The following is a 26,368-nucleotide window of genomic DNA, read 5'->3' on the forward strand; positions in this document are numbered from 1 at the left end:
TAAGAGGTATAATTGAGATAAGGAAATTATGGGATGAAAGTATGTGATCTTAAAATATGTACTTCATTAACACAAAAGAAAAGAAAAGCCATCAAAAATAATTTTGCCTAAGTGAATGATATGCTTGTTCATTGGGAAGAAACGTAGTAAAAGTTTTCCTGTTTTCAGAGAAAGGGCTCAATTACTTAAAGTCATAAGCTTGATTTTCATGCCATCAGTTTTTAATTTTCTCAAATAATAAAATGCAGAAATGGTTATGACAGTAAGGAGGTTATTTCCATTACAGCGCTGCAGAGACAAACAATAATCTGACTGATGTTTTCACTCCTTAACCAATTGGCTTAGCTGGATAAATTAATCTAAAATGACTTATCTGGAAAATGTTCATTAAAAAGATAATTATCTAGTGTCACATTTAATGCTTATTCATCATGTATTTTCTAATTATTTTTTCTCTCCTCTGCCTTTTCATTCTGATCCTAAACTATCAGAATCAATAAATACTATTGAACAGTGGAAATAAAGCCTTCTATACTCTGAAGCTTAAATAGGCAAAGAATTACCATTTGGTCTGGTGTCTCTGCTTCTGGTGGAGTTAGTACAAAAGCCACTTTTAAACAGATCTTCTTCTTGACAAGTGCTGCATGTTATAAAGAAACTCAAAAAAGACCAGTTGGGCATGTTAAGCAGGTAATAAAACAAACACATGGTAAACTATATAAATTATGGGTCTAAGGCTTTAAAAAATGAGGTATTTTAAAGATAAGATTTGTCTCTAAATTAAATTAAAATTTTGACCATTTCTAACTTGAGATGATTCAAGTTAAGGAAATCACAGTCTGGTTAAGGCAATTCATATTGCATTCTTTTGTACTAACCATAGAACAACTGGACAATCTCTATGCAGGTGAGATCCTGTGATTTTATATCATCAGGCCCAATCTTTTGATATTTGCCACCTTTTCATAGAAGACAGTCTATCACCATTCGTATTTTGCAACACTGTTTTATATTTATCTGTCATTTAAATTTTATGTGCTCTGTCTTATTGATCCGAAAATCAAGTGAAATGTTACTTCTGATTTTATGCCAGGATATTTTCTCCCCCTCTTCTGATAGCCTTCACATCACTCTGCCAACCTTTAATTTACACATGGTGGGAATTGAGTTTTCATAAACACCAAACAAAATACTGTTCCCAGTTACCATGAAACCAGTTACAATGACACCCATGACACGATTTGGACATTGACCTGCCATTTTTGCTCATTTTCTGTATTTCACATTTAACGAATAGTGTCACACTCCCATGCTCTCCCCCAAATTAATATCCACCCAGAGCCTATGAATGTGACCTTTATTGGGAATAGAGTCCATGCAAATGTAATCAACTTAATATGTGGTCATAGTGATACATAGTTGGCCTTTAATTAATACAACTGATATTCTAAAAGAAGAGAAATTTGGACACAAAGACAGAGACACACAGGGAGAACAATGAGATGACAGAAGCAGAGCTTGGCGTATTATGTCTGTGAGCCAAGGAATGTCAAGACTGGGGGCTACACCAAAAGCTCAGTGAAAGCCATGGAACATAGTCTCCTCTATAGTCTTCAAAGTGAGAACACCCCTGTTGACACCTTCATTTCTGTAGTCTAGCCTTCAGAAAATTGGTTGTTTAAACCATAAAGAAGTTGAAATAGATGATACAATAAGTTAGAAGGTAAAAAAATGTTGTATGAAGCATTTTGAATAGAGTAGGCAGAATTGGGGGTGCCACTTGTGAGTTGGAACTGAAATTCCATTGGGATTCATTGGGAAAGTAGTATTTGGAGAAAGATATGAATTTAGTGAGAAAAGTAGGGTAGCAGATAAATGGAATAGACCATTTGAAATTGAGAAAATATCTAATGAAATTTTCTATTGAAGAAGCATTTCTAAATATTTGAGGTTTAGCAAGGAGGATGATATAAAGTGAGTGAATAGAAAGTGTTAGCTCATGCATTCTCAAGAGAGGTGATATCCTCAAGTGGACAAAAACTGATTTTTGATGGTAGTGAAAAAAATCTCACTTTATGTACAAAGTACAGATATACATAAAGTACACAAAGAAAGTACATAAAGTACATAAAGAAGAGTCTAATATATTGTGGTTTTGAATTTTCATGGGGGCGGACTAAGAAAACATCTCTGTGAAAGCTCCTTAGTGGCTTGAGGTTGAGGGAGGGAGAAAAAAAAAGGTTGAGAAACATTGTATTACAGGATAAGATGCAAGAGGTAACAGGGCTCAGATCCTTTGCTTCCTTCATCACGAAGCATGGAGAGACACTCATAGATTTTAAAAGATGAGGAGTTGTATGAAATCTTTACATATATGTTGGTGCAAAAGGAATTGCAATTTTTGCAATTATTTTTCACCTTTTAAATGCAGTTACTATTGCACCAACCTAATAAATTGGATATTGGCCCAAAACAATGGCACGGATTGTTTGCAATTATCTCCTGTCATTCTGTTTGTTCCCTCTTTGTTTTCTTGATGGATTTGTTTGCTGTGCAGAATCTTTTTTGTTTGATATACGGTACCATCATTCATTTTTTATTTTACTTCCCTTGACTTTGATGTCAGTTCATTACACCCCCTCTGAACCTAAGGTCCATAAGTTTAGTACATATGCTTTCTTCTATGCAATTTATTGTTTTATGTCTCATGTTTAGGACTTTGATCCATGTTGTGTTAATTTTGGTATACAGAGATTAATTGCATTCTAGGTACATTCTTTTGCATGTGGTTTTCCAATTTTCCCCGCGCCGTTTATTGAAAAGGCTTTCTTTCCTCCATTGTATGTTTTTGGCTCCTTTGTTGAAAATTATCTGCCCCTATGTATGTGGGTTTATTTTTGGATTCTCAATTCTAATCCATTGCTGTGCATGTCTGTTTTTCTTACAAATCCATGCTGTTTTGATTATTGTCACTTTGTAGTATAAATTGAAGTCAAGGAGGGTGGTACATCCAGCTTTGTTCTTTTTTAGGATTGCTTTGCCTATCCAGGCTCTTTTGTAATTCCACACAAATCTGATGATTATCCCTCTCCTGGGTATATACACAAAAATCTGAAAACATTTATCCATAAATATATATGTACTCCCATGTTCATTGCAGCTTTGTTTACAGTGGCCAAGACATGGAAACAAAAGAAGCGTCCTTCTGTAGATGATTGGATAAAGATGTTTTGGTACATATACATAATGGAACACTACTATTCTGCCATAAGAAAATATGACATACTGTCATTTGCAACAGCATGGACGGATCTTGAGATTATTCTGCTAAACAAAATAACTCAAACGGAGAAAGTAGAAAACCATATGTCTTTACTCATATGTGGGATATAAAACTGAAAGCAACAAAGGAACAAGACAAACAAATAAAGAAAGAAAAACTCATAGACACAGACAATAGTTTAGTGATTACCAGAGGGCAAGGGGGATGATGGTAGAAGAGGGTAAAGGTGGTCAAACATATGGTGATGGACTCTGGGTGGTGAGCACACCATGTGATATATAGATGAAATGTTATAGAATTGTACACATGAAACCCATGTAATTTTACTAACCATTGTCACCCTGAATAAATGTAATTTAAAAGAAAAATAAATGATGGTTCAAGACAAGAAAAAATTACAATAATAAAAATTTTCACTGGGATTTTGATGGGAATTGCATTAAATCAGTATAGTGCTTTCGGTAGTATGGCAATTTTAACTATGTTGATTCTGCCAATCCATGAACACAGAATACCTTTTAATTTCTTTGTATCTTCTTCCAATCTTTTAATAATGTCTTACTGTTTCAGTGTATAGGTCCTTTCATCCTTTCTTAAGTTTATTCCTAGGTATTTTATTCTTTATTTGTTGCAATTGTAAAAGAAATGTTGTTGTTGTTGTTTTCCATTTTTCTTCTGAAATTTCAGTGTGAGTTTGTAGGAATGCATCGATTTTTGTACATTGGTTTTGTATACTGCAACTTTACTGTATTTGTTTACTGTTTCAAATAGATTTTGGTGGAGACTTTAGGGTTTTCTATATAAAGAATTACGTCATATACTAACTGTGTAGTTCTTGGATAGTAATCTTGGGGCCGATCAACAATTTATTAATCTCAGCTCCAAATCTATACTTCATAGCCCTCTCTTTGAAAATGGAGGTAATTCCTATAACTTTTTCAACCTTGTCAGCTGATGTGATTTTTTTTGCCTGAAAAAGGCAATGGAGAGAATGCCAGAGAAATGACTCTTGTTCCTGGTTTCATGGTGTTTTCTCTCCTTTGGCTTCTGTGGTGGGGTTGCCATTGCTTGCAAGCAAGAAATCCTGTAGCATTCACCCTCCAGCAATTTTTGTGGCCAATCATAATTGTTGTTCCTTCTTTTCCAACCTCTGTCTGCAGTCACTGTGGTAGGGAGGTCTTCCTGCTTGCCAATCACAACCAGAAATCCGTCCTCACCAATAACAGCCAGCAGACTGTGGAACTGCTCTATCCAGAGCAACCCGGTGAATGTGTCAGCCGACAGGTTTGTCTGCAGCCACACTGTGTTCAGTGAAGTCTACAACCCAGCGTCAGGGTAGAAACCTCGCTTCCAAGTCATATCACCTTTGGATACTCTTCTTTAACCCTAGGGTATACTTTACAATTTTCTTTTATCTCCTGTTTGTAGACGATCATCCCTACAAAATTTAATAATTCTTTAAATCAAATTTCCTTTCCATTTTGACTTTTGACTCCAGTATGACTTATACACTATGCCAGCCTGTGTTGTTCAATCCTCATTTTCAACATTTAAAGGCTAGGACAAATCAACTAATTTGAAAATATAAATAAAATTATTCACCATATTGAGGACTTAGAAATAACAGCTCTTGACATTAAAATACATTATCTATCTTAATAAACAGCAACATCTTATGAAACATATGACAAGTACTTGAGTATACATTTAAAAAAATAATTTAAAAAGATAGATTTAAAAATAATTCTCCAACACCAAGAGTTAAGCCTCACATAAACTATGGATGTTAAGTGATTATGATGCATCAATGTAGAATCATTCTCAGTAGCAAATGACCATTTTGGTGAGTGATGTTGATCATGGGGGAAGCTCTGCATGTGTAGGGATGGGGGGAATATGGGAAATCCGAGTACCTATCATAATTTTGTTGTGAATCTAAAACTGCCCTCAAAATTGTATCATAAGAAATAATTATAACAAAATTTATTGTATGAGTTTTAAATAAGTTAAAAATGTGAACTTTACAGATTAGCATTATACCAACTTCAGATATGGCAAAGTGTCTGGTGCTTACAAACATATTGTTTTTTTTCTAAACAGGAATCATAAAAAAGCCGGTGTGAGCGAAACAACACAAATGCACAATTATTGCTCATCTCTGAGGCTATTGAGAACCTGAAATACAGAGAATAATATATCATTAATTTGGCAATACATGACCTAATACTTTGATGAATAAATAATTTACTTAGGCTAATACTTATATACTTATATCTGAATAGTTCTTGTATAATTTTGTATAGAAATACTTAAATAATTGTCTTCATATAATTGTTCAAATATTGCTTTTTTCTTTCTAAGGTTCATTACTTCAAGACATAAAATGTAAGAGTTCGCATGAAACTTACAGTTTGGAAGAGAGAGCTGAGCCTTTTGGCCACACCAGCAAACTTATATTGGTTCTTAAGGAGATGTCAATCCATGAATGAGAACAGAAAGTGTTCAAAAAATTCTAGGAGAAACAAATTTTATGAGACAGAAAAAAAATGCTTTATACTAATATGAATTTCTAATGTAATATAAAGTTCATTCTTTCTATTTTATTCAATTTAATTTTCATTTTACATTATATACCTATACTCTGAACGCATTAGGAAAACGGGTTATTACTGAAGAGGGTAGTTGACACGAATAATTTCAAAGATGCACCAATTTCCAAAGACTAATAATAACTTGTGACTTATTATTGGATAAGTGCCTAGATTCAAGTAAGAATGAAGCAAATTGGTAGTCTTCCTGCCTAGGACCACTCCCATGTCACCCCCGACCCCACCTCAGCTCAGTGAGTATGAAGAACTGTAGTTTTTACAATGTGGAGAAGGCTGCCAAAATCAATGGTGTTGTTGCCACAGGGGCACACTTGATTAGCAGAGGGGAGGGATGCTAAATTGCGCACTATTTTTTCAGCTCAAAGTGCTGAATTTACAAGGTTAAAAAGAGCAAAACCCACCCTCTTTCTAGTCTGAGCTTTTAGTCTCTTTTGTGTCCAGAGCAGTGCCAGCCACAAATATAATGAAGAGGAAATAAAAGGGAGAATTCACAAGAAGCGAAGACATTAGCTCTCTCTACACATGCTTGACTGATGAAACAAAGGTGCACTTGTGTAGAAGAGATTAAGATCCCAGTAAAAATAAAAGGCAAAGTGGACTTGAAAACTAATTGCAAAGTTATGAGGACTCGCCCTTACACGCATACATTCACAAGTACAAATAACAGACTATGGAAATCCTATTGACTGCACCTATTTGGATTCTTTAAAATTATATAATCATTGGTTGTCAACCAAGTTATGAATACACAAGGGGAATCCCTAGGAAGACAGACTAAAAAAAAAATAAATAATTAGAATTTTAAAAACTGAGAAGAGATAAAAGCAAGCACACACTAAAAAGAAGATTCTGCAGTAAAAGTTTCGCAAATCACAAAAAACAATGAATCCAAGGAAAATGAAACAGAATTACTGTTTACTACACAATGTTATCAAAAATATGTAATCATAATGATTAGAAAACATACAAAACACACTTTCTATACACAAGGAATATAGTCAAAATAATCTTTTGAGATAAGATGTTAGATTTATTATAAAAATATTTTAGAATAATTACTTTATGTATGTGTTCAAATAATTATATTTGAATATGATGGCAGTGATAAAATTGAACCAAGTAGACGAAAAACACTACATAAATGAATCACATAGAAATTGTGAATTGAAAAACATTACCTGAAATGCAAATTTACTAAATTTATATAAAATTTGATACACAGAAAGAGATTTACTAAAATTGAAGATGGTGGTTAAAAAATTATTTATCCCAAAATACTAGAGAGAAAAAAAGAGAAAAATAAATGGGCACTCAGAGACTTTTGAAGCAGTACCAAGAAAACCAACATCGGTGTAAATATACACTGCGAATAAGAAGAGACACATAGAAAAACAACTTGGAGACATTATGAATAAACAACTTTTTAAATTTAATTTTAAAATTTTGTAGGCATATGCGATTCAGAAAACTATAAATAGAAACAAAGTAGAAATCTAATTCTCAAAATATTGTAATCAAATAGACTGAAAAACATTGAAGACACAGACAAAGAAATAATTATGAGGAAAAATGTGGGAGCATGATGTACCTTGAGTCCCTGTGAAAATGAGGGAATGGGTGAGATATTTTTCAACTTCAGCAGCACATGGACCACATTATCTCACCCAGAATCCACATTTGTCCTGCACCCTACTCCAGATGAGGGAGATGAATACTTAATAGGGGTATATAGAAAATCTCTGTCTCGTCTCAATTTTGCTATACCCTAAACTACTCTAAGAAAATCAGTCTGTGTCTTTTTTTTTAAATTGGTAATGATAAATTTTATCTTAAGTGTTTTTTTGCCACAATATAAAATGTAAAATAGAAAGCAAAAAATAAGAAAAAGAGGTAACCTTGAAATAAGCAAAAGAAAACTTACCCATTATATATAGGAAATAACAATATGATTAATAGATGAGTTCTAAAAAGAAAGAAAATAGAATAGAAAGCGGGAGTGACATATTCAAAGAGCTGAGAGTACTGGGGGGGGGGGGCAAAACAAAACCTGTCAAACAAGCATTCTTAATTCAGCAAAACAGTCCTTCAAAAAAGAAGTTGCAATAAGGACCTTACAACATACACATAAACAAAACGGAGAATTACTTATTAGCAGACCTGCCCTCCAAAAATGTTCTTCAAGCTAAAAGTAAATGATACAGGATAGTATCTCATAGCCACAGGAAGGAAGAGCAGTAGAAATGGTACATATGTGAGTAAACTTAATCATCTGTGTTTCTGTTCTTGTGATTGCTTTTAAAAATGAGATTATTTTAGGCAATAATTCTGACACTGGGTCTCTATGATTGGGTCTCTATGATTGCAACTCTGTGCTGGAAAATGGGAACCTTCTTCAGGGTCAGGGGAAAAAACCTTATTTGTTAGCATACGTTTATTTTTGTTTGCAAAAATCCCTAGAATGATTAATTTCAAGTCATCTTTGTGTAAATCATGAATGCCAGGTCACAAAGGATGTGCATTACTGTTTCTTCTCAAACCAGTGCTGGCTGACACGATACAACATTGTTAGAAGGAATAGTAAGACCCCAAAAGACAAGAGAGGAAGTGGAGTCATATTGATGCTAAGTTTCTATATTTCACTGGAATTCAGAATTAACTTGAAGTAGACAGTGATGAGCTAAGGATATATGTCTAATATTTACAACAACTAATAAAAAAGTATATATCCAAACCATCAACAGAGAATTAAAATAGAATGCTATAATAATACATGATTAAGACAAAAGATGTTGGGAATTATGGAAGAAAAACCTAAAGACATGGACAATAGAACAAAGAGCAAAACAGCAGACCTAAATCCACTATACCAATAATTATATTAAATGTGAATAAAATACATACTTTAATCAAAAGATAGAAATTGTCATACTGAGGGAAAATGTAAGATCCACCTATATGCTGTCTATCATAAATGCACTTTATATTCAAAGGTCCAAAAATGAAAGTAAAAGAGTGAAAAAATGATATACCCTATGAACTATAATTATAGGGGAGCTGAACGGGCCACTCTAGTATCGGACAAAATAACTGTTAAAACAAGAAACATTATTAGAAATAAAAAGAAACAATTCAAAATATTAATGATGTCATTACAAGAAGTACATAAAACAATTGTAAACATGTGACCACTTAACAACAGAACCCTCAAACACATGAATAGAAACTGACAACATTAAAAGGAGATACAAACACTTCAATGATTACAGTTGAACATTTAAATGCTCCAATATCATTCCAACCACAATAAGATATCACTTCACACCAGTAAGAATGGCTATCATCAATAAGACTAACAACAACAAGTATTGGAGAGGCTGTGGAGAAAAAGGAACCTTCATATACTGTTGGTGGGAATGCAGATTGATGCAACCGCTATGGGAGATAGTGTGGAACTTTTTCAAAAAATTAAGAATAGAATTACCATATGACCCAGCAATCCCTCTCCTGGGTATCTACCCAAAAAACCTAAAAACATTTATTCATAAAGCTATATGTGCTCTGAAGTTCATTGCAGCTTTATTTATGGTTGGCTTTGATAGATGATTATATAAAGAAGTTGTGGGATATATACACAATGGAATACTATTCTGCCATAAGAAAAGATGAAATAGTATTACTTGCAACAACATGGATGAAACTTGAGTGAAATAAGTCAGACAGAAAAAGTCGAGAACCATATGACTTCACTGATATGTGGCATGTTAAACTGAAAGGAACAATAGAACAAGACAAACAAATAAAGAAACAAAAACTCATAGACAAACACAACAGCTCAGTGGTTACCAGAGATTAAAGGGGAGTGTGGATGGTAGAAGAGGTAAAAGGGGTCAAATATGTGGTGATTGAAGGAGAGCTGATCTGGGTGGTGAACGCACAATGTGATATATAGATGATGTATTTACAGAATTGTACACCTGAAACCTATGTAACTTTATTAACCATTGTCACCCCAATAAATTTTAATTTTGAAAAAAGGAATTCATTGAATACCAATGGAAAAACATGGCTCCAATAACACTCCAATAAATTTAATAAAAATGTCTTAAAAGATATAAGGGTGACAAATAAGTACATGAAAAGAGTCTCAAGACCATTAGTATTAAGAAAATTAAAGAAAAACTGCTACAGATCAGACTTTTTATTCTGGTAAGATGAAGGTGGATATTCTTTATTTCTCCCACTAAATACAGGTAAAACCCTTGAACATTATACATAAAAAAAAAAAACCCAAAGATTAAAGATTCAAAACTGTGATGAGAAAGATGACAGAGCTGGGAACTGAGGACCTGAGGAAAGAGATGGCAGTAAGCTCCCTGGAATTCCTTTTTCCCTCATTTATCCTGGACTGGATGCTGCAGAGGCCAGAAAACCACAAACACCCGAGGGCAGACAAGAAAGGCTTTTTTCTCCAGTCGAAGGAACAGGAAAGCAGCAGGCTAGAAAAACAGAAAACTTTAGGTGCTAACTGCCTTATTCCAACCAAAAAGCATAGAGAACTGCAGGGAAAATATCACTCAGGAATAAAGGGGAAATCAACACATTCTCAGATAAAGAAAAACTAAGAAAACATTTCGCCATGGGGCCAACTCTAATAGAATAAAGGGAATTATCTAAGCAGAAATTAAATGATAAAAGAGGGATTCTTGGATAATCAGGAAGCAAAGGTAACAAAGTATAAAAATCTTATTGGATATATAGACTATTCATTTCTTTTGTTTTCTAAATTGTTTGATAGTTGAGGAAAAATTATAAATTGAAGCAAATTTCAACTTTCTGCTATGTGATTTTATATGTATATTGATAAAATATTTAAGACAATTATAAATTGACACAGTAAAAGAACAAAAAGGGAGATAAGAGTTCTCCATGGTACTCAAACTGCTGTAGACTGTGTAGACTGTGATTTACGTACAGTAGTGCCCCCTTATCTGTGGTTTCAGTAACCTGCTTTCAGATACCAACAGCCAACCAGTGTCCAAAAGTATTAAAAGGAAAATTCCAAAATTTAAAAATTCATGTTTAAGTTCTGTGTACTTCTAAGTATCGTGATGAAACTCCTCCTGTCCCACTCCCTTTGCCCAGGATATAAAGCATGTCTTTGCGCAGCATATCTACACTGTATATGCTCCCCTTCCCTGATTGTTAGTCACAAGTTGCTCTTGGTTATCAGATCAGCTGTAGCAGGATTTTAGTGCTTGTGTTGAAGTCACCTTTATTTTCTATAGTAATGGTGCTAACGCCTGAGACTAGTGATAGTGGCAATCGAATATACTAAACAGAGGCTGTAAAGTAATTTCTGGAAGAGAAAAGGTGAAAGTTCTTGATTTAATAAGGAAAGACAAAAAATCTTCTGCAGAAATTGCTAAAATCTACAGTAAGAAACCATGCTCTATCTGTGAAATTGTGGAGGAAAAACAAATCTGTGCTACTTTTGCTGTCATACCTCAAACTGGGTGGGTATAGGAAAATGAGATATTTTAAGAGAGAAATAAGAGAGATCCCACATTTACATAACTTTTATTATAGTCTATTTATATAATTGTTCTATTTTATTATTGGTTAATGTTCTTAATCTCTCACTCTGCGTAATTTATAAATTAAACTTTATTATATGTACTTATGTGCAAGAAAAACCATAGTATATATAAGGTTCAGTACTATCAGTGATTTCAGGCATTCACTGGGGTCTTGAAACATACTCCCCACAGATAAGAGAACTACTGTGTGTATGAATATGTGTATACATATAATATTATATACATTATCATCTATATAAAGATATATATAATACCTACTAACTATATAAAGCAGATTAGCTCATATGTATATATATATAGAATTATATGTTCATATATAGTTATTTACGTAAAGATAATCTTTGCTATAAATTATGATCCTTCAATTAGATAATGATAATAAAGGAAAACAATAAAGTCTAGAAGTAATGTAGGGGATTATCTTCATGAACCTTGACTGATTTCAGAAGTAGTCCAAAATGATCAGTAACACCCAAAATGATATAGTAGACTCTGCTAACATTAATAAATTCTGGTCATTAAAAAACTCCAATATGAGAATAAGAATGTAAGTCACAGAGTCAAAGAACCTACTTGTATCTCCTAAATTAAAAAGTGAGCTTATATCCAAAATATAACAAGTACTGCTTGTACTGGTTAAGGAAAGGAAAATGACAGACAACATATAGGAGAAATAGGCAAGATAAAAAATTATAACATTAAATTCCTGATAGTACTACGTTTAAATCAAAGGACTATTGGTAAAATGTGTATTTACTCAATAAACCAAAAAAATGATGGAATCATTTAATAAATTTGATATACACATATATTTATGACCTGAAATTTCATTTTGACACACAGAAGAATAATTATATTATAATTACACCCATATACAATTATAATCATATAACTTTATCTGTAAACTATTATAAATATTGTATCTATATTATATAAAAACAATATGATCTACATAACATGTATGTATAATATATTAATTTCAAATAATATTTGGAAAAGATGTACACAAGGGTTTCCATAAAACATTATTTACAATACACACATTAAAAGAACTGTATTCTGAATGGTGTAGATTAAAAATGTCATGTACATGTAGTACATCAGCAAAAATTAACTACAGATAAATGCAACAGTGTGGATGAATTGCAAAAATATCATATGTGAATGAAACGAAACATAAAATGCACACTGAATGATCCCTATCATATGAAGCTCAAATTTAAGCAAAGATAATTTGGAATATTAAAAATCAGAATAGTGATTAAGTGTGGGAGGGAAAGTTGAGAGAATACACAGGAGTGAGCTCTCGTGGACTGGAAACTTCCTTTTCATGATCTGATTTGTAATTACATGGGTCCTTCCAATTTATAAACAATCTGCACAAACATGATGTTTAGTTTCTTTGACATAATTTAAAATTGCATAGCAAAATTAAATAGCAAAACTTATTTTAGACAAAAGGTATGTATAGAAGCATGGTTGTCTATGGAAAGTAAGAACTAGAAATTATTAAATGTGCATTAATGACATGAAATATAAATAAAAGATTAAAGAGTTAAACAATAGAATATTAATAGACTTTAAAACAAACTACAAATGTATACAAAATTATGAATGAATACTGCAATCATAATATAGACCAAAATAATCTTTCAATAAAATGTTGGAAACATTTAAAATCTTACCACTTCTTCTTTGTTATCGATATAAAGCAGGTGTGAGTTCTTAGAAGCACAGGCCATCTGACTCTCAGTGCATGTTTTTCTTTCAGTGCTGATGTAATAGCAGTTGTTGGAATATGTAATCCACTCCTTTGGACAACGACCACGATGATATGCTGAAGAAATTATGAAAAAACAATTTGAATTAAAAAATGGAAATAAATTTACATATTTGCATAATTATAAACATATATATGCATAACATTTCTATGCACCCTCACTGGCTGGTACATGTAAAATAAAATGCAATTACACACACTCACTGAGAATGGTCAGTGTCTCACCCCCTAATTTATGTGCCTAAACAACGAAAAACACAAACATAAATTTCTATTCTAACGCAAATCATGAAAGTCAATGAATAAAACCACTGTTTTAGAAAACAAAATTGTTTGTCTCATACCATAGCAGGGGGAAATGTAAGCCAGTCAGTGACAATGGGTATGGTGATTTAAAATGAATGAACACTTCTTCATATTGTTCCATAAGAAGGACCATTCTTGTAAAATTATTATTTATGAACATTTATTGCCCAATGTTATAATTTATATATTCCCCCAAAAAATGTAATATTATTTTTGCCTATCCTGAGATACAAACTATAAGCTGTACTAATATTAGAACTTTGAAAATTCTTCTGTACCTTTCTGGATCCCTGTTGTCAAGGTGTAATTATTCTGCTCTGGTTTTTCGGTAGCTAGGAAAAAGGAGTAATTCTTATTAAAAAATTAATATTGATCTGCATAAATCATAATATTTTGGTTTGTTACTTTGACATTTGGTGTAATGTTTAGGATAAGAATGATCTGAAATAAAATTGATTTTACAAGAAAAATTAATGAATTAATGAACATTTAAGAAAATATATTTCAAAAGCCTAAAGGATCGAATTCTACTACAGTAGTTGATTTAACCAATCTCAGAATTAGTTTGTATATCTCAATAAGGTATTTTAGCCTTCTAAAGCATGTCTTTGAGTTATGAAATCAGAATTTATATTTATATATGTACATATATTTGTAAAATGTTGCCTGCAATCATTCTGATATTTAATCTTCAACAAATTCATCACCCTTTCACATTTACTTTAACTGCATACGTTAAAATTAGAGGCCTAGTCCACAATATTAAGAAATATTTACAGGCACTGGCAATCAATCATTAAAGTGAAAAGTTCCCTTATAATCTTTCAAAACTTGACTTACAGGTAGTAACAGCTATCGTTACCACAGTGGACAGCAAGACCACACAGATGACTCCCAGGATCCCAGCAATGAGCTTCTCTGGAGGTGATGGAAAATCTACAGGAAGATAAAGGGAAACACTGAAGAATGAGATGGAGATAAATATTTAGACAATTTACATGCAGGGAACCTTCCTGAACAGGGAATCATATATATAAACTAGAACCCCTGACCCATATCTACCATTGCAAACTTTTCTCAGAATATATCATTGCATTGTCAGGAAACACAATGCTCCATAAGTTCCTGATCAAAGACTACACATTACAACGATGCCTGAGTAAAATTAGTCCTCGGATTTCACATTAGAATACTGTATTCCAAATTCAAGCTCTGATCCAAACAAATAAAAAGTGTTCCTCCACATATTTCCTACTGTTCCCCACATCTCTGCACCCCAACAGCACATCTTAGAGCAGTTATACTGTGATTCTATTAAATATTTTACCTTTGCAGTGGTACTTCTTGTCATTCTCTTGAAGATGGTGAGAAGCATTTTGAAGATATAATTCTGCACAGGTTATTTCCTGCTCAGTTACTGAAATGGAACTCTTAGTGCTCTTAGGTTTTACTTGCTGTCTACTGGAGTCCTTAGCCAGATTCAGTTCTGCATAGGTTACTCTTTGGTTATTCATCTGTGCAGCTGAGTGGTGTCACAGACTGTGCTCTAAGGTAAGCGTACCTAACAATGAATGGTATCAATATATGCAATGATGAGATCTCTTACTGTAAAAGTGGGTGGGGTAGAGGGTGAGCTGGGCTCATATTGCAGTAGAAGAATCTAAAGATCTTGTTTTAAATGCTTTAGAGCTTTAAATAAGTGTCTCATGGTTAAATACATTTTAAAGATATTCTGAATTTGATAATATGTTTTTTGATCTGAGCCATGAAAAGTGATAAATTAGTGAGGAATAAAGAAGTTCATAAACAATAATACCCTCAATTTAAGTCAGACTACAGAGAAATGTTTTTAACATCATTAGAAGGTCTGTATTAAAAATTAAAATTCTGTATTAAAAATTACTCACAAAATTATTTATGATAATTTTGAAATACAATAAGGTTAAAGACTGAGTGCTCAAAGATGGCAAATTAGTAGTGTTGGCATATATAGTAATTTCCTGCACTAAATTAATTTCATTTAGTGCCTTACATTTATTTAGTAAAGGGAATGAGTTGTTATCAAATGATCTTTTATTTTGAATGATTGTGAAGTTATGAGAAATTATTACAAATGTAAAGAAATATTTCACATGTTGTAAAATGCTACAGACACTAAACTTATTGAAAACCTAAAAAATATTAACAACATTTTTAAAGTACTTATGTAATAGAATACATAGGTATTGATTTAATGGTAAAGATATAATAGTATATAACGATAAATACATACAAAAATCATTTATAAAAGAACTATGTTGTTTTAAACTCCCAAAAAGTTCCTATAACTTTCAAAGTCAATGGGGGTAGCTTTAGTTATTTAAGCAAAGTAATGAATTAAACCATGTAATTTAATAATTCAATCAATGGTCTCTGTGGTCAGTGAGTTCTAGAATTCAAGCTGACTCGAAATTTGTAATATATGACTTTGAAATACTTAGCGTCTAGCAACCTAGATTACTAATGAAAGTGGGAATAAAAACAGGTAGATATAATGCATGTAAAACGCTTAATATTCAATCTGGCTTTTATAAACTCTCAATGATATTGTAGTTATGTGAATTATTATTTTAATATATTTAACATGTCATTATTTCTTACTTATGTCAGTTAGACTCTAACATAATTCATTAGACAAGCATTTCTTTATCAGTGTGATTTTTCTTGTAATGTTTCGTTAAATTTTTCAAAAAATCTTATAATTGTTTATAATTAAGCTTAAATTAGCATTTTACAGGAGCTACCTCCTCTTAATTTTTACTAAAAGCCAACTGCTTTTATTTAATCTAAGTAATTGTATGAAGAATTATGTTTAACCTTCACAATTCAAAGAATTCATTTTAAGAATCTATGTTTAAAGGCTGGCATAAACATCAAATATAATATATAATTATGTCTTTATTAATAAAAAAAAATCCAAAAATAACTGTTCTTTGTCATGATTCCTCTGGGATTTTACCCTATATGTTTTTATTTTCAAGCCCAATTATGCATATGTATATACACTTGAGTAATTCTCCACAGGCAAGAACTTAAGAAGTTTAAGGAAATGTTTTACCCTGAATTACTTAAATAAAGATACCAATGTTCTCTTTTATTAGCTTATTAATTATACCTCAGTTGCATCACACCTAGCATCTGTAATCTCCCACTACATAGGACGGGCCGGTAGAGAGACAGGAGAGTAGAGACACGTACCTTCTTCAGGCCAGAAAGGTGAGCATCCTTCAGTGGGAGACCATGTTACTCTTGTAAACATACAACATCTGTGGTCTTCACACGCTCCCCAGTGAAAGCTCAGAGTGAAGCAAGGTGAAAAAAGCAGATTTCTCATTAATGTGTCACTTAAAGTTTGAACATGAAATCCTTACACTTGGGGTATTTTGAAGACAGTTTATCTCTTCACACACCTTCAGAATATAGGATACTTTGGGTTGGTAGTGTGTCATTTAGTTTGCCCATTGGCAAGTGCCTCTGAGAAATTATTTTCTTATTTTAAAAGATTTCTGGGGACAAAAGTCTTGACCACCCATGCAGTTAACTTGCTTCCATCTTCATCACAAACACTAACAACTTAGGCCTTATTAAGAGTATCTTAGGTGTGTAAATTCTGCTCTTAAGCAGGGTTGCTAAATTCTGGCATTACATACTTTTCCTTATACTCTCAATATGTCATTTCTATTATACTGGGGAAAAATGTGAAATCCTAATCCCATCAACAATAAGTATTTAATGATGTTTGTCACTAATATTCTGAAGAATTACTATGTTTTCAATTTATGGTGACTGTCACAATGATCATCATATCCTGAACTTCTCTTCTCAATTTCTCTGCCCTAATTCTTAAAATTCCTTCATTCATTTTATTATTCTTATATAAGTTATTTATATTTTTTCTGATAAAAATAATATCTCTGTGAAGGATAAAACATGAAACAATATTGAACAATATCACCATGGCAGACATTGAAGTATTATATAACTACTAATTATATTTTTTGTTGATTCATCTTCCAGTCCTAACGGTCTTTCTTTTAATAGAAATATTTGTTGTAAATGACAATAGTCGAAGTCTTGCTATGCAGGAGTAAAACAAATTAACTAATTTTTTTACCTAACTAAAAAAATGGGAAGAGCAGAAAAAGTAGATATTTATTTGTGTATTTATTTTTCAATTACAGTTGACATTCAATATTATGTTAGTTACAAGTGTACAGCTTAGTGGTTAGACATTTATGTAATTTATGAAGTGATCCCCCAATAATAGTACACCCTTGACACCATACATAGTTATTACAATATTATTGACTGTATTGCTTGCTGTACTCTACATTCCTGTGACTAGTTTGTAACTGCCAATTTGTAGTTCTTAATCCCTTTATCTTTTTTCCCAACCTTCACCCACAACCCCGCCCTTCAGGCAAACATCAGTTCATTCCCTGTATGGATGAGATTTTCCGTTTTTTTTCTGTTTATTTGTTTGTTTGTTTTTCAGATTCCACATATAAGTGAAATCATATGGTATTTGTCTTTCTCTGGCTTATCTGAAAAAATAGTAGACTTTCAGAATACAATTAAACAACACATGAGCAATAAAGGAAACTAAATTTACAGCGTATTGGTTTTATTCACATATATTCTGAAATGATTACCACAATAGGTTCAGTTAATATCCACCTTCTCATATAGGTAAGTTAAAAAGAAAATAAAGATGAAAAGAGTAAAGGGAAACAAAAATTATCCTCGTAATTAGAACTGAAGATTTAGTCTCTTTCCAACTTTAATATACAATCGTCTCCCCTTATCTCAGCTTTGTCTTCAGTTATAAATGAACAACCACAGATCCAAAGTATTAACTGAAAAATGCTAGACATATCGATTTATTAGTTTTAAATTGCGTATGCTCCTTGTTACAAGATGAAATCTCACACCATCCTGCTTAGTTGGGCCCAGGACTCAATCATCCCTTTTTCCAGCATATCCACACTGTGTTGCTGCCCACCGTGTTTGTCACATAGTAGCCATTTTGGTCATGAGAGACTGCTGTGGTTCACAGTTCTCATGTTCCAATAACCCTTATTTTATAAAAATTATAAATATGATCATCAGACAGAATGCAGCACTCAAGCCACCTGTGTAATACCAAACATTTACAACCACTGCAACAATACTTTGATGAGATTAAACGACAAAGAAACCTCCACTTCAATTCACATGAAAGTATTAAAAAAGACATTGTATTTTCATATTTCCAAAAATACTAATATAAAATATAAGCTCTGCAGTGTCACTGCAATAGCCCCTAGCCAAGCCTGGCCAGTGGACACTTGAAATGTGACTATTAAAATTTAAATTTTAATTAATTAAAAATAAGTAAAATTTAAGATAGGTCTCTCAGTCACACTAGCCACATTTGAATAGATCCACAGATTTCTCTTTTCACTGTAAATTCTCGAACTAGATTATACCAAAAATATGAATCAATAATCAAAACTTTAAAAATCTTTTTTTTCAGTCCATTTGTCTTTTTCTCTTATGTTCAGTGTTTCAAATACAGTTTGTATTTAAAGATTTTAAAATACCAAAACTGTAACTAAGTACAGTGGATTATTTTCTGGTACGTTTTTAATATTATACAATGAAACTTATAAAGTGTGGTCAATTTGATCATTGACACATATACTATGTTTACAAATAAACTGTGGTGTTGTTCAAGTAAAAAATTCTTTATATGATTTTAAATTCAGTAATAAATTTCTAAATAACATGTTTGCCAATTAAGTGATCACAATGAAGAATCACAAGTTTTGTATGAATTACAGGGAAAATATAACAGCAAAACTCTGTCTTGTAAAATACTAAATGCCTTAAATTTGTATCTTACAAATAAAGGATAAAATAAATACAAGCATGCACCTCAAAAAAACTAAAACTAGAAAAGATGAAATTATGTGAAATTAAATCACAATGAAGAAGAAAAAAATATAGAAAAGAAAGAAAATTAAGACAAAGAGCAAAATTCCAGTAGAGAGGATCAACAAGGCCAAAGTTATATGTCCGGGGCCGGCCTGCCCGGACCCGCACAGACATGCCCGGGCTTGTCTGCACCTGGCTGCCCCTGGGCCACGCTTAAAGTTTCGATTCTATTGTTTAAGTTTAAGTTTCGATTTCCCAAACAGCCCGCCATGACGAAGTAACCTCTGATTGGTCGGTCCCCATATTGGGAGACCGGGTGTTTCTTTGATGTGCCTAAATCTATATATACAAGCTGTTACCTTCAATAAAGAGAGACTTGATCAGATTCCTGTCTTGTCTCCATTTCTCGCGTACCCCTGTCCCCCCGAGCCCCTATTTCTCCCCCAGGTCTTCCGTTGTCGATCCTGCAGGTCGGGACAACGTGGCGCCCAACGTGGGGCCTGGGTACGAGAAAATCCCTAGAGGGAGAGGACGCCTCATCAAGGCCGGCGAATCGAAAGTAAACCGTTCTGCCGCCGCGGGAGCCTGCCGCGCCGAGACAGAAGGTAAGAGGATAAGCGTCCGAAATGGGACAGGAATTAAGTCATCATGAGGTCTATGTTAAGCAGTTAAAAGATGCACTCAGGACGCGAGGAGTAAAGGTTAAGAGTCAGGATCTTTTTAAGTTTTTTGACTTTGTTAAGGAGACATGCCCTTGGTTTCCTCAGGAAGGCACCATTGACTGTAGACGATGGAGGAGAGTAGGGGATGCACTCAATGATTATTATAAGGTCTTTGGACCTGAAAAAATTCCTGTAACTGCTTTCTCATATTGGAATTTAATTGGTGAAATGATAGGAAAAAGGGAAGGTTGTCCGGAGGTTGAAAACACTATTCATCATACTGAAAAATTGCTAAAGGAGGGCCCCAGAAACGATCCAGGTGAAACCTCGGTAAAAGCCGAGGAAGACCTGATCTCCTTAGAAAGTGATACAGAGGGGGCAAAAGCCAACCCTCCTCCTAGTAAAGATACCCCGCCAGTGGATGTTAGACCCAAACTTTACCCCCCTTTAAAGACTATCGCTAATGATTCAGAGGAGGAAGTAAAGAGGTCAGGGGCATACAAGACTAAAACAAACTTACAGGATTCCTCCTCTTCTGATGATGAAAAAAGACAAAAGAGACATTCCCATAAGACAAAAATCCGTAGACAACAAAATAAAGAGAAGAGGATAAGCAATTGCCTCAGACATTCCTAGCACGGGAGGTAGATCCCGACCCTTCTGATGTAGATTGGGATGATTTGGCTGATAGAGCAGCAAAAAATAATGACCTTGACTGGCTGCTCCACCCTCCCTCCTACAATGAGGCTTCTGCCCCGCCTGCGGCCCCGATGGATCCTAATCGAGATCTAAAAACCCAGATTGTAGCCTTGGAAGAAAGGGTCCGCCTCCAAGCCAGGCGCCAGTCCTTAGTGGCACAGCTGAGAGGGATGAATCTAAAAGATCATAACAATGCTAGACAGGTTACAGCCTGTAATCAGGCCATCACCATCCTGCCTCCTTTTGTACCTCCTACACCCGATGCGATGCCCCCGTCTCGAGCATCTTTGAGAGACAGTCCTGCACGCTGGGAGGCGTCGACGCCTTCCCGGTTGTTGAAGCTCAAGATGCTCAGGGACAGCCCCAACGCTACCACCAACCACATAACTACCAGCACCTGAAGGAATTAAAATCAGCCGTCTCTCAGTACGGTGCCAGTGCCCCTTTTACCCTTACCATTTTAGACTCTATTGCTGAACAATGGCTGACTCCCCAAGATTGGCAGAACTTAGTAAAGGCCGTGCTCGCTGGAGGTGATCACCTCCTGTGGAGAACAGAGTTCCAAGACCTTTGCCGAGATTTAGCCCGAGCCAATGCTAGGGCAGGCACCCCCTGGACTTTTGAAATGCTCACTGGTACTGGAATTTATGCCACCATAAATGCCCAGCTTCAGGCTGACCCAGGGCTTTTTGCACAAATCTCATCTGCAGCCACGAGGGCCTGGAGAAAACTCCCCTCCAAGGAGAACGCTGGAGTTTCTCTTGTTAAGATTAGACAGGGATCCAACGAGGCCTTCTCTGATTTCGTTGATAGATTACAGACTGCGGCAGAGCGGTCCCTCGGCACCACCGCTGCCGCCATGGACTTGGTCCGAGAGCTGGCTTTTGAAAATGCTAACCCGGCTTGCCAAGCCGCTATCAGGCCTTTCAAAAAGAGAACAACTGATGTAACTGAGTTTGTTCGTATTTGCTCTGAGATTGATCCTTCTTACCAACAAGGGCTTGCCATGGCAGCTGCATTTAGCAGCCAATCGGTTACAGAGTACATAAAAAATAAGACAGAAACTAAAAGAGGCTGTTACAAGTGTGGAAAACTGGGTCATTATTCTAAAGAATGCCCATCAAGCAATGAATCTTCCCCTGATACAGCCCCCACTAAGCTCCCTGGCCTCTGCCCCCGATGCAAGCGGGGAAAACATTGGGCTCGAGATTGTAAATCCAAGACCGACGCCCAAGGTCAGCCTTTGCCACAGCAGTCGGGAAACGGGAGGAGGGGCCAGCCTCAGGCCCCGAAACAAGCTTATGGGGCAGTCAGCTTTGTTCCAGCAACACCCAACAATCCTTTTCAGGACTTAGTAGAGCAACCCCAGGGAGTGCAGGACTGGACCTCTGTTCCACCTCCCACACAGTATTAACCCCCGAAATGGGAACACAAGCCTTAAACACAGGCGTATATGGCCCCTTACCACCTGAAACATTTGGATTAATTCTAGGAAGGAGCAGTGTTACCATGAGAGGCCTCCAAATTTACCCAGGAGTTATTGATAATGATTATACTGGGGAAATTAAGATCATGGCTAAAAATGACAGTAATATTCTCTCTATCCCACGTGGGGAAAGAATTGCCCAGCTAGTCTTGTTGCCTTTGGTCAAGACGGCCCACAAAAGCCAACGTCCCAAAAGAGAAACAGGTAGTTTTGGGTCATCTGATGTCTATTGGATACAACCAATTACAAGTCAAAAGCCCTCTTTGATATTATGGCTAGATGATAAACCCTTCACTGGTCTAATAGACACAGGGGCTGATGTAACTATTATTAGATCAGAGGATTGGCCCTCCCATTGGCCCACCTCAGAGACATTAACTAATTTGAGAGGAATTGGACAAAGTAACAATCCTCGACAAAGCTCCAAATATCTCGTTTGGAAAAATAGAGAAGGCAATTCAGGCCTCATAAAGCCCTTCATCATTCCTCAACTGCCCGTCAGTCTCTGGGGTAGAGACTTGCTTTCCCAAATGAAAGTTATGATGTGTAGTCCCAATGAAGTTGTTACTGCACAAATGCTAGCACAGGGGTTTAGCCCTGGTAAGGGGCAGGGTCTGTGAAACTCTTACACCACACAATAATCCTTCATTCCAAATCCCAAAGCAACCGATGCATACCATCCCCCAAATGACCAAGGTGTGGTACATACAAGTCTCACAAGATAAGATTATCCCATGAGCCTAATAGGAGGGGCAAGATGCTATTGTTCTAATGAGTCCATTACACCTGAGGGTAAAGGACAACAGTTGAGGCATGCGTCAGCAGCTTCTAAGAAGAGGAGGGGCACAGCTACCTCCTAACTTTACATTAGCTCATGGGGGTCCTAGGGGGGTCCTGTCTGGCTTAGGTTGTTTCTCCCGTGAGAAATCTTACCCGCCTTTGACTGCAGACCCTGCTTACAAGGACCGAACATGGAGACTTAGGGTAGCATAAACTCAACCCCAATGAGGGACAATCCCACAGGGTCACCTTTCCCTAAGGAAAGATTGGAGGGGACAGACTGCTAGGTTGCTGTGTGACTACAACTTACAATCTGCTTAACACCTCTAATTCGGCCCTTGCACAAGAGTGCTGGCTTTGCATGCAGATGGGGTACCCTGTTCCCCTTGCCATACCCAGCCTCCCTGGAAACTATTCCATAAACGGCAGTTGCCCACTCACTGCCCCTCTTTTAGTCCAACCGGTCCAGTTCCATGACTCCACTTGCTTTAGTTCCCCCTCCTCTAATGATTCCTTTACGCTGGATGTAGGGTTCGTAGCTTTCACTAACTGCATAAAAACAATCAATATATCTATGTCCTTGTGTGCTCCTAATGGTTCAGTTTTTGTCTGTGGAAATAATAGAGCTTATTCGCAGCTACCTCGCAACTGGACAGGATTATGTGTATTAGCCTCCCTTCTACCTGACATAGACATCATCCCTGGGGAAGAGCCAGTCCCGATTCCAGCCATAGATCACATGTTTGGGAGATCCAAACGGGCTGTACAAATTATCCCCTTGCTTGTAGGCCTGGGAGTTAGTACAGCTGTAGCCTCTGGGACTGCTGGCCTGGGGGTCTCCTTAACCCAGTACACCAAAATATCTAGACAACTTATCTCAGAGATCCAGACCTTATCTAGTACCGTTCAGGACCTTCAAGACCAGGTAGATTCCTTAGCAGAAGTAACCTTACAAAATAGAAGGGGTTTAGATCTATTAACTGCCCAACAGGGAGGCATCTGTTTAGCATTACAGGAGAAATGCTGTTTCTACGTGAATAAATCCGGGATTGTCAGAGACAAGATCAGACAGCTGCAAGATGACCTAGAGCAAAGAAGAAAAGAATTGGCTGCCAATCCACTATGGACGGGATTGAATGGACTATTGCCATATCTCCTCCCCTTTTTGGGCCCGTTACTATCCCTATTGCTGATTGTCTCGCTTGGGCCTTTCTTATTTAACAAACTTATAGCCTTCATTAAACAACAGATCGAAACCATCCAGGCCAGACCCATACAGGTCCATTACCACCGTTTGGAAATGAGAAACAAGGGTGGCTCATATTTGTCATTAGACGATATATGATAAGACCCCCTTCCCCTGTGAGATGGACTGGACAGTCAACGACGGGTATGACCAGGAGTCGGGTTCACGGTGATGTCTGGTGACAGGGTCACATAAATGCTAAGATTCATGGTTGAATCACTGCTCACCCCACATCCTGGCAACCTAAGACAGACGCAGTCCCCGAGGGGCCATCTCTCTATTCCTCAAAACAAAATAAAAAAGGAGGACCTGTCCGGGGCCGGCCTGCCCGGACCCGCACAGACATGCCCGGGCTTGTCTGCACCTGGCTGCCCCTGGGCCACGCTTAAAGTTTCGATTCTATTGTTTAAGTTTAAGTTTCGATTTCCCAAACAGCCCGCCATGACGAAGTAACCTCTGATTGGTCGGTCCCCATATTGGGAGACCGGGTGTTTCTTTGATGTGCCTAAATCTATATATACAAGCTGTTACCTTCAATAAAGAGAGACTTGATCAGATTCCTGTCTTGTCTCCATTTCTCGCGTACCCCTGTCCCCCTGAGCCCCTATTTCTCCCCCAGGTCTTCCGTTGTCGATCCTGCAGGTCGGGACAGTTATATTCATTGAAAATACTTAATAAGATTGATAAAAGACTGTTGAAAAAAATTGAGAAGATGCAGGTTATTAATACCTAGAATAAACTCAGAAATAACATTATCATTTTTACAATATTATGCAGATAATAAACTCATTACGAATACATTTTGATACCTGTAAGAAATAGAAAATTATGAAAATGCAGTACAATAAATAAAAACCTCAGTAAAATTTGCATGTATCAAAAAAAATTGAGTTCATTTTATAATCTTTCCTACAAAATTTTCGCAAATTCAGATTGGATCAGTAGTGAAAAACAACATTCAAAATATGACAGTTCTCTTATACAAAGGCTTCAACGTAATAGAAAAAGAAGAATGCATCCTGATTTAACTTTGATATTAAAACCTGTCTAGCACATAAAATACGTAAAAATTCATTATAATCTCTTTGTGAATATAGATGAAGGAACATAACTTAATCGAAGTGTAATATATTCACTGATTTTTAAAGAAGCACAATACGGAAGGATCATTGTAATTTTATTTTAGAAATGCAAGATTGGTTTAACATTTGAAAGAAATAAACATAGTTCACTTCATAAACATTATACAGCAAAAACATTTATCACTCCAATTGATGCAAAAATAATAAAAATGAAGCACTGATTAATTATAAACTCTTTTAGAAAAAGAACAATATTATGAAATTGCATTTATGTGAGAAAGTTATGACTAAAAAACTTTAAAACAAACCTTATACATATGGATGAAATATTTAAATCTTTTCTCCTAAAATAGGGAATGATAACATAGAACATTTACTGCCCTTTCTATTCAACACTGAAAATAAAACCCTAGCATGTGAAAATAACTCACGGAATAAAGTAATTGCACCAGGGAAAAATAAATGAAAGTGTGATTATTTATAAATGAAACAGCTGTTTAAAAATTCAGAAGACTATATATTTGAAATGATAGAATTCATACAAATAATCAGTGAAGATATTGGATATAAGATCACCATGTAAACCTCAATTGCATTATTGTGTAAAGAAGCAAAAGTTACTAAAGAAAATTCACAAATAATGCTATTTACCAAATCTAGACTGTGAAATACCCATGTTTCTGTAAGACTTCAATATACAAAAATAAAAAACATAATAGTGAAATTAAAGAAAACCTAATACATAGAATGGTAAAGCATGATATTGATTGAAAGAGTTAATACTGTAAAATGATTATTTTTTATAAATAACTTAAAATTTAAATGCAGTACAAACACAAAACCAAGCGTTTTTTAACAGTTTTAATGGGGTGCAGTTTAAGGA

The 26,368-nt window shown here is 35.2% G+C and overlaps 1 protein-coding gene across 1 annotated transcript; it reads right to left on the reverse strand.

The window, feature by feature from the left end:
• Positions 1–10,283: 10,283 nt before the first annotated feature.
• On the reverse strand, positions 10,284–15,089 carry LOC308501851 (NKG2-A/NKG2-B type II integral membrane protein-like; the record flags this gene model as incomplete). The annotated part of the gene is made up of 5 exons (XM_081058943.1): positions 10,284–10,388; positions 13,175–13,326; positions 13,854–13,907; positions 14,416–14,511; positions 14,903–15,089. The coding sequence occupies 5 exons, from the start codon at positions 15,087–15,089 to the stop codon at positions 10,284–10,286; spliced, it is 594 nt and encodes a 197-aa protein (XP_080915069.1).
• Positions 15,090–26,368: the final 11,279 nt, after the last annotated feature.

The sequence above is a fragment of the Rhinolophus hipposideros genome (genome assembly GCF_964194185.1).
Source record: "Rhinolophus hipposideros genome assembly, chromosome: 9".
Lineage (NCBI taxonomy): Eukaryota > Metazoa > Chordata > Mammalia > Chiroptera > Rhinolophidae > Rhinolophus > Rhinolophus hipposideros.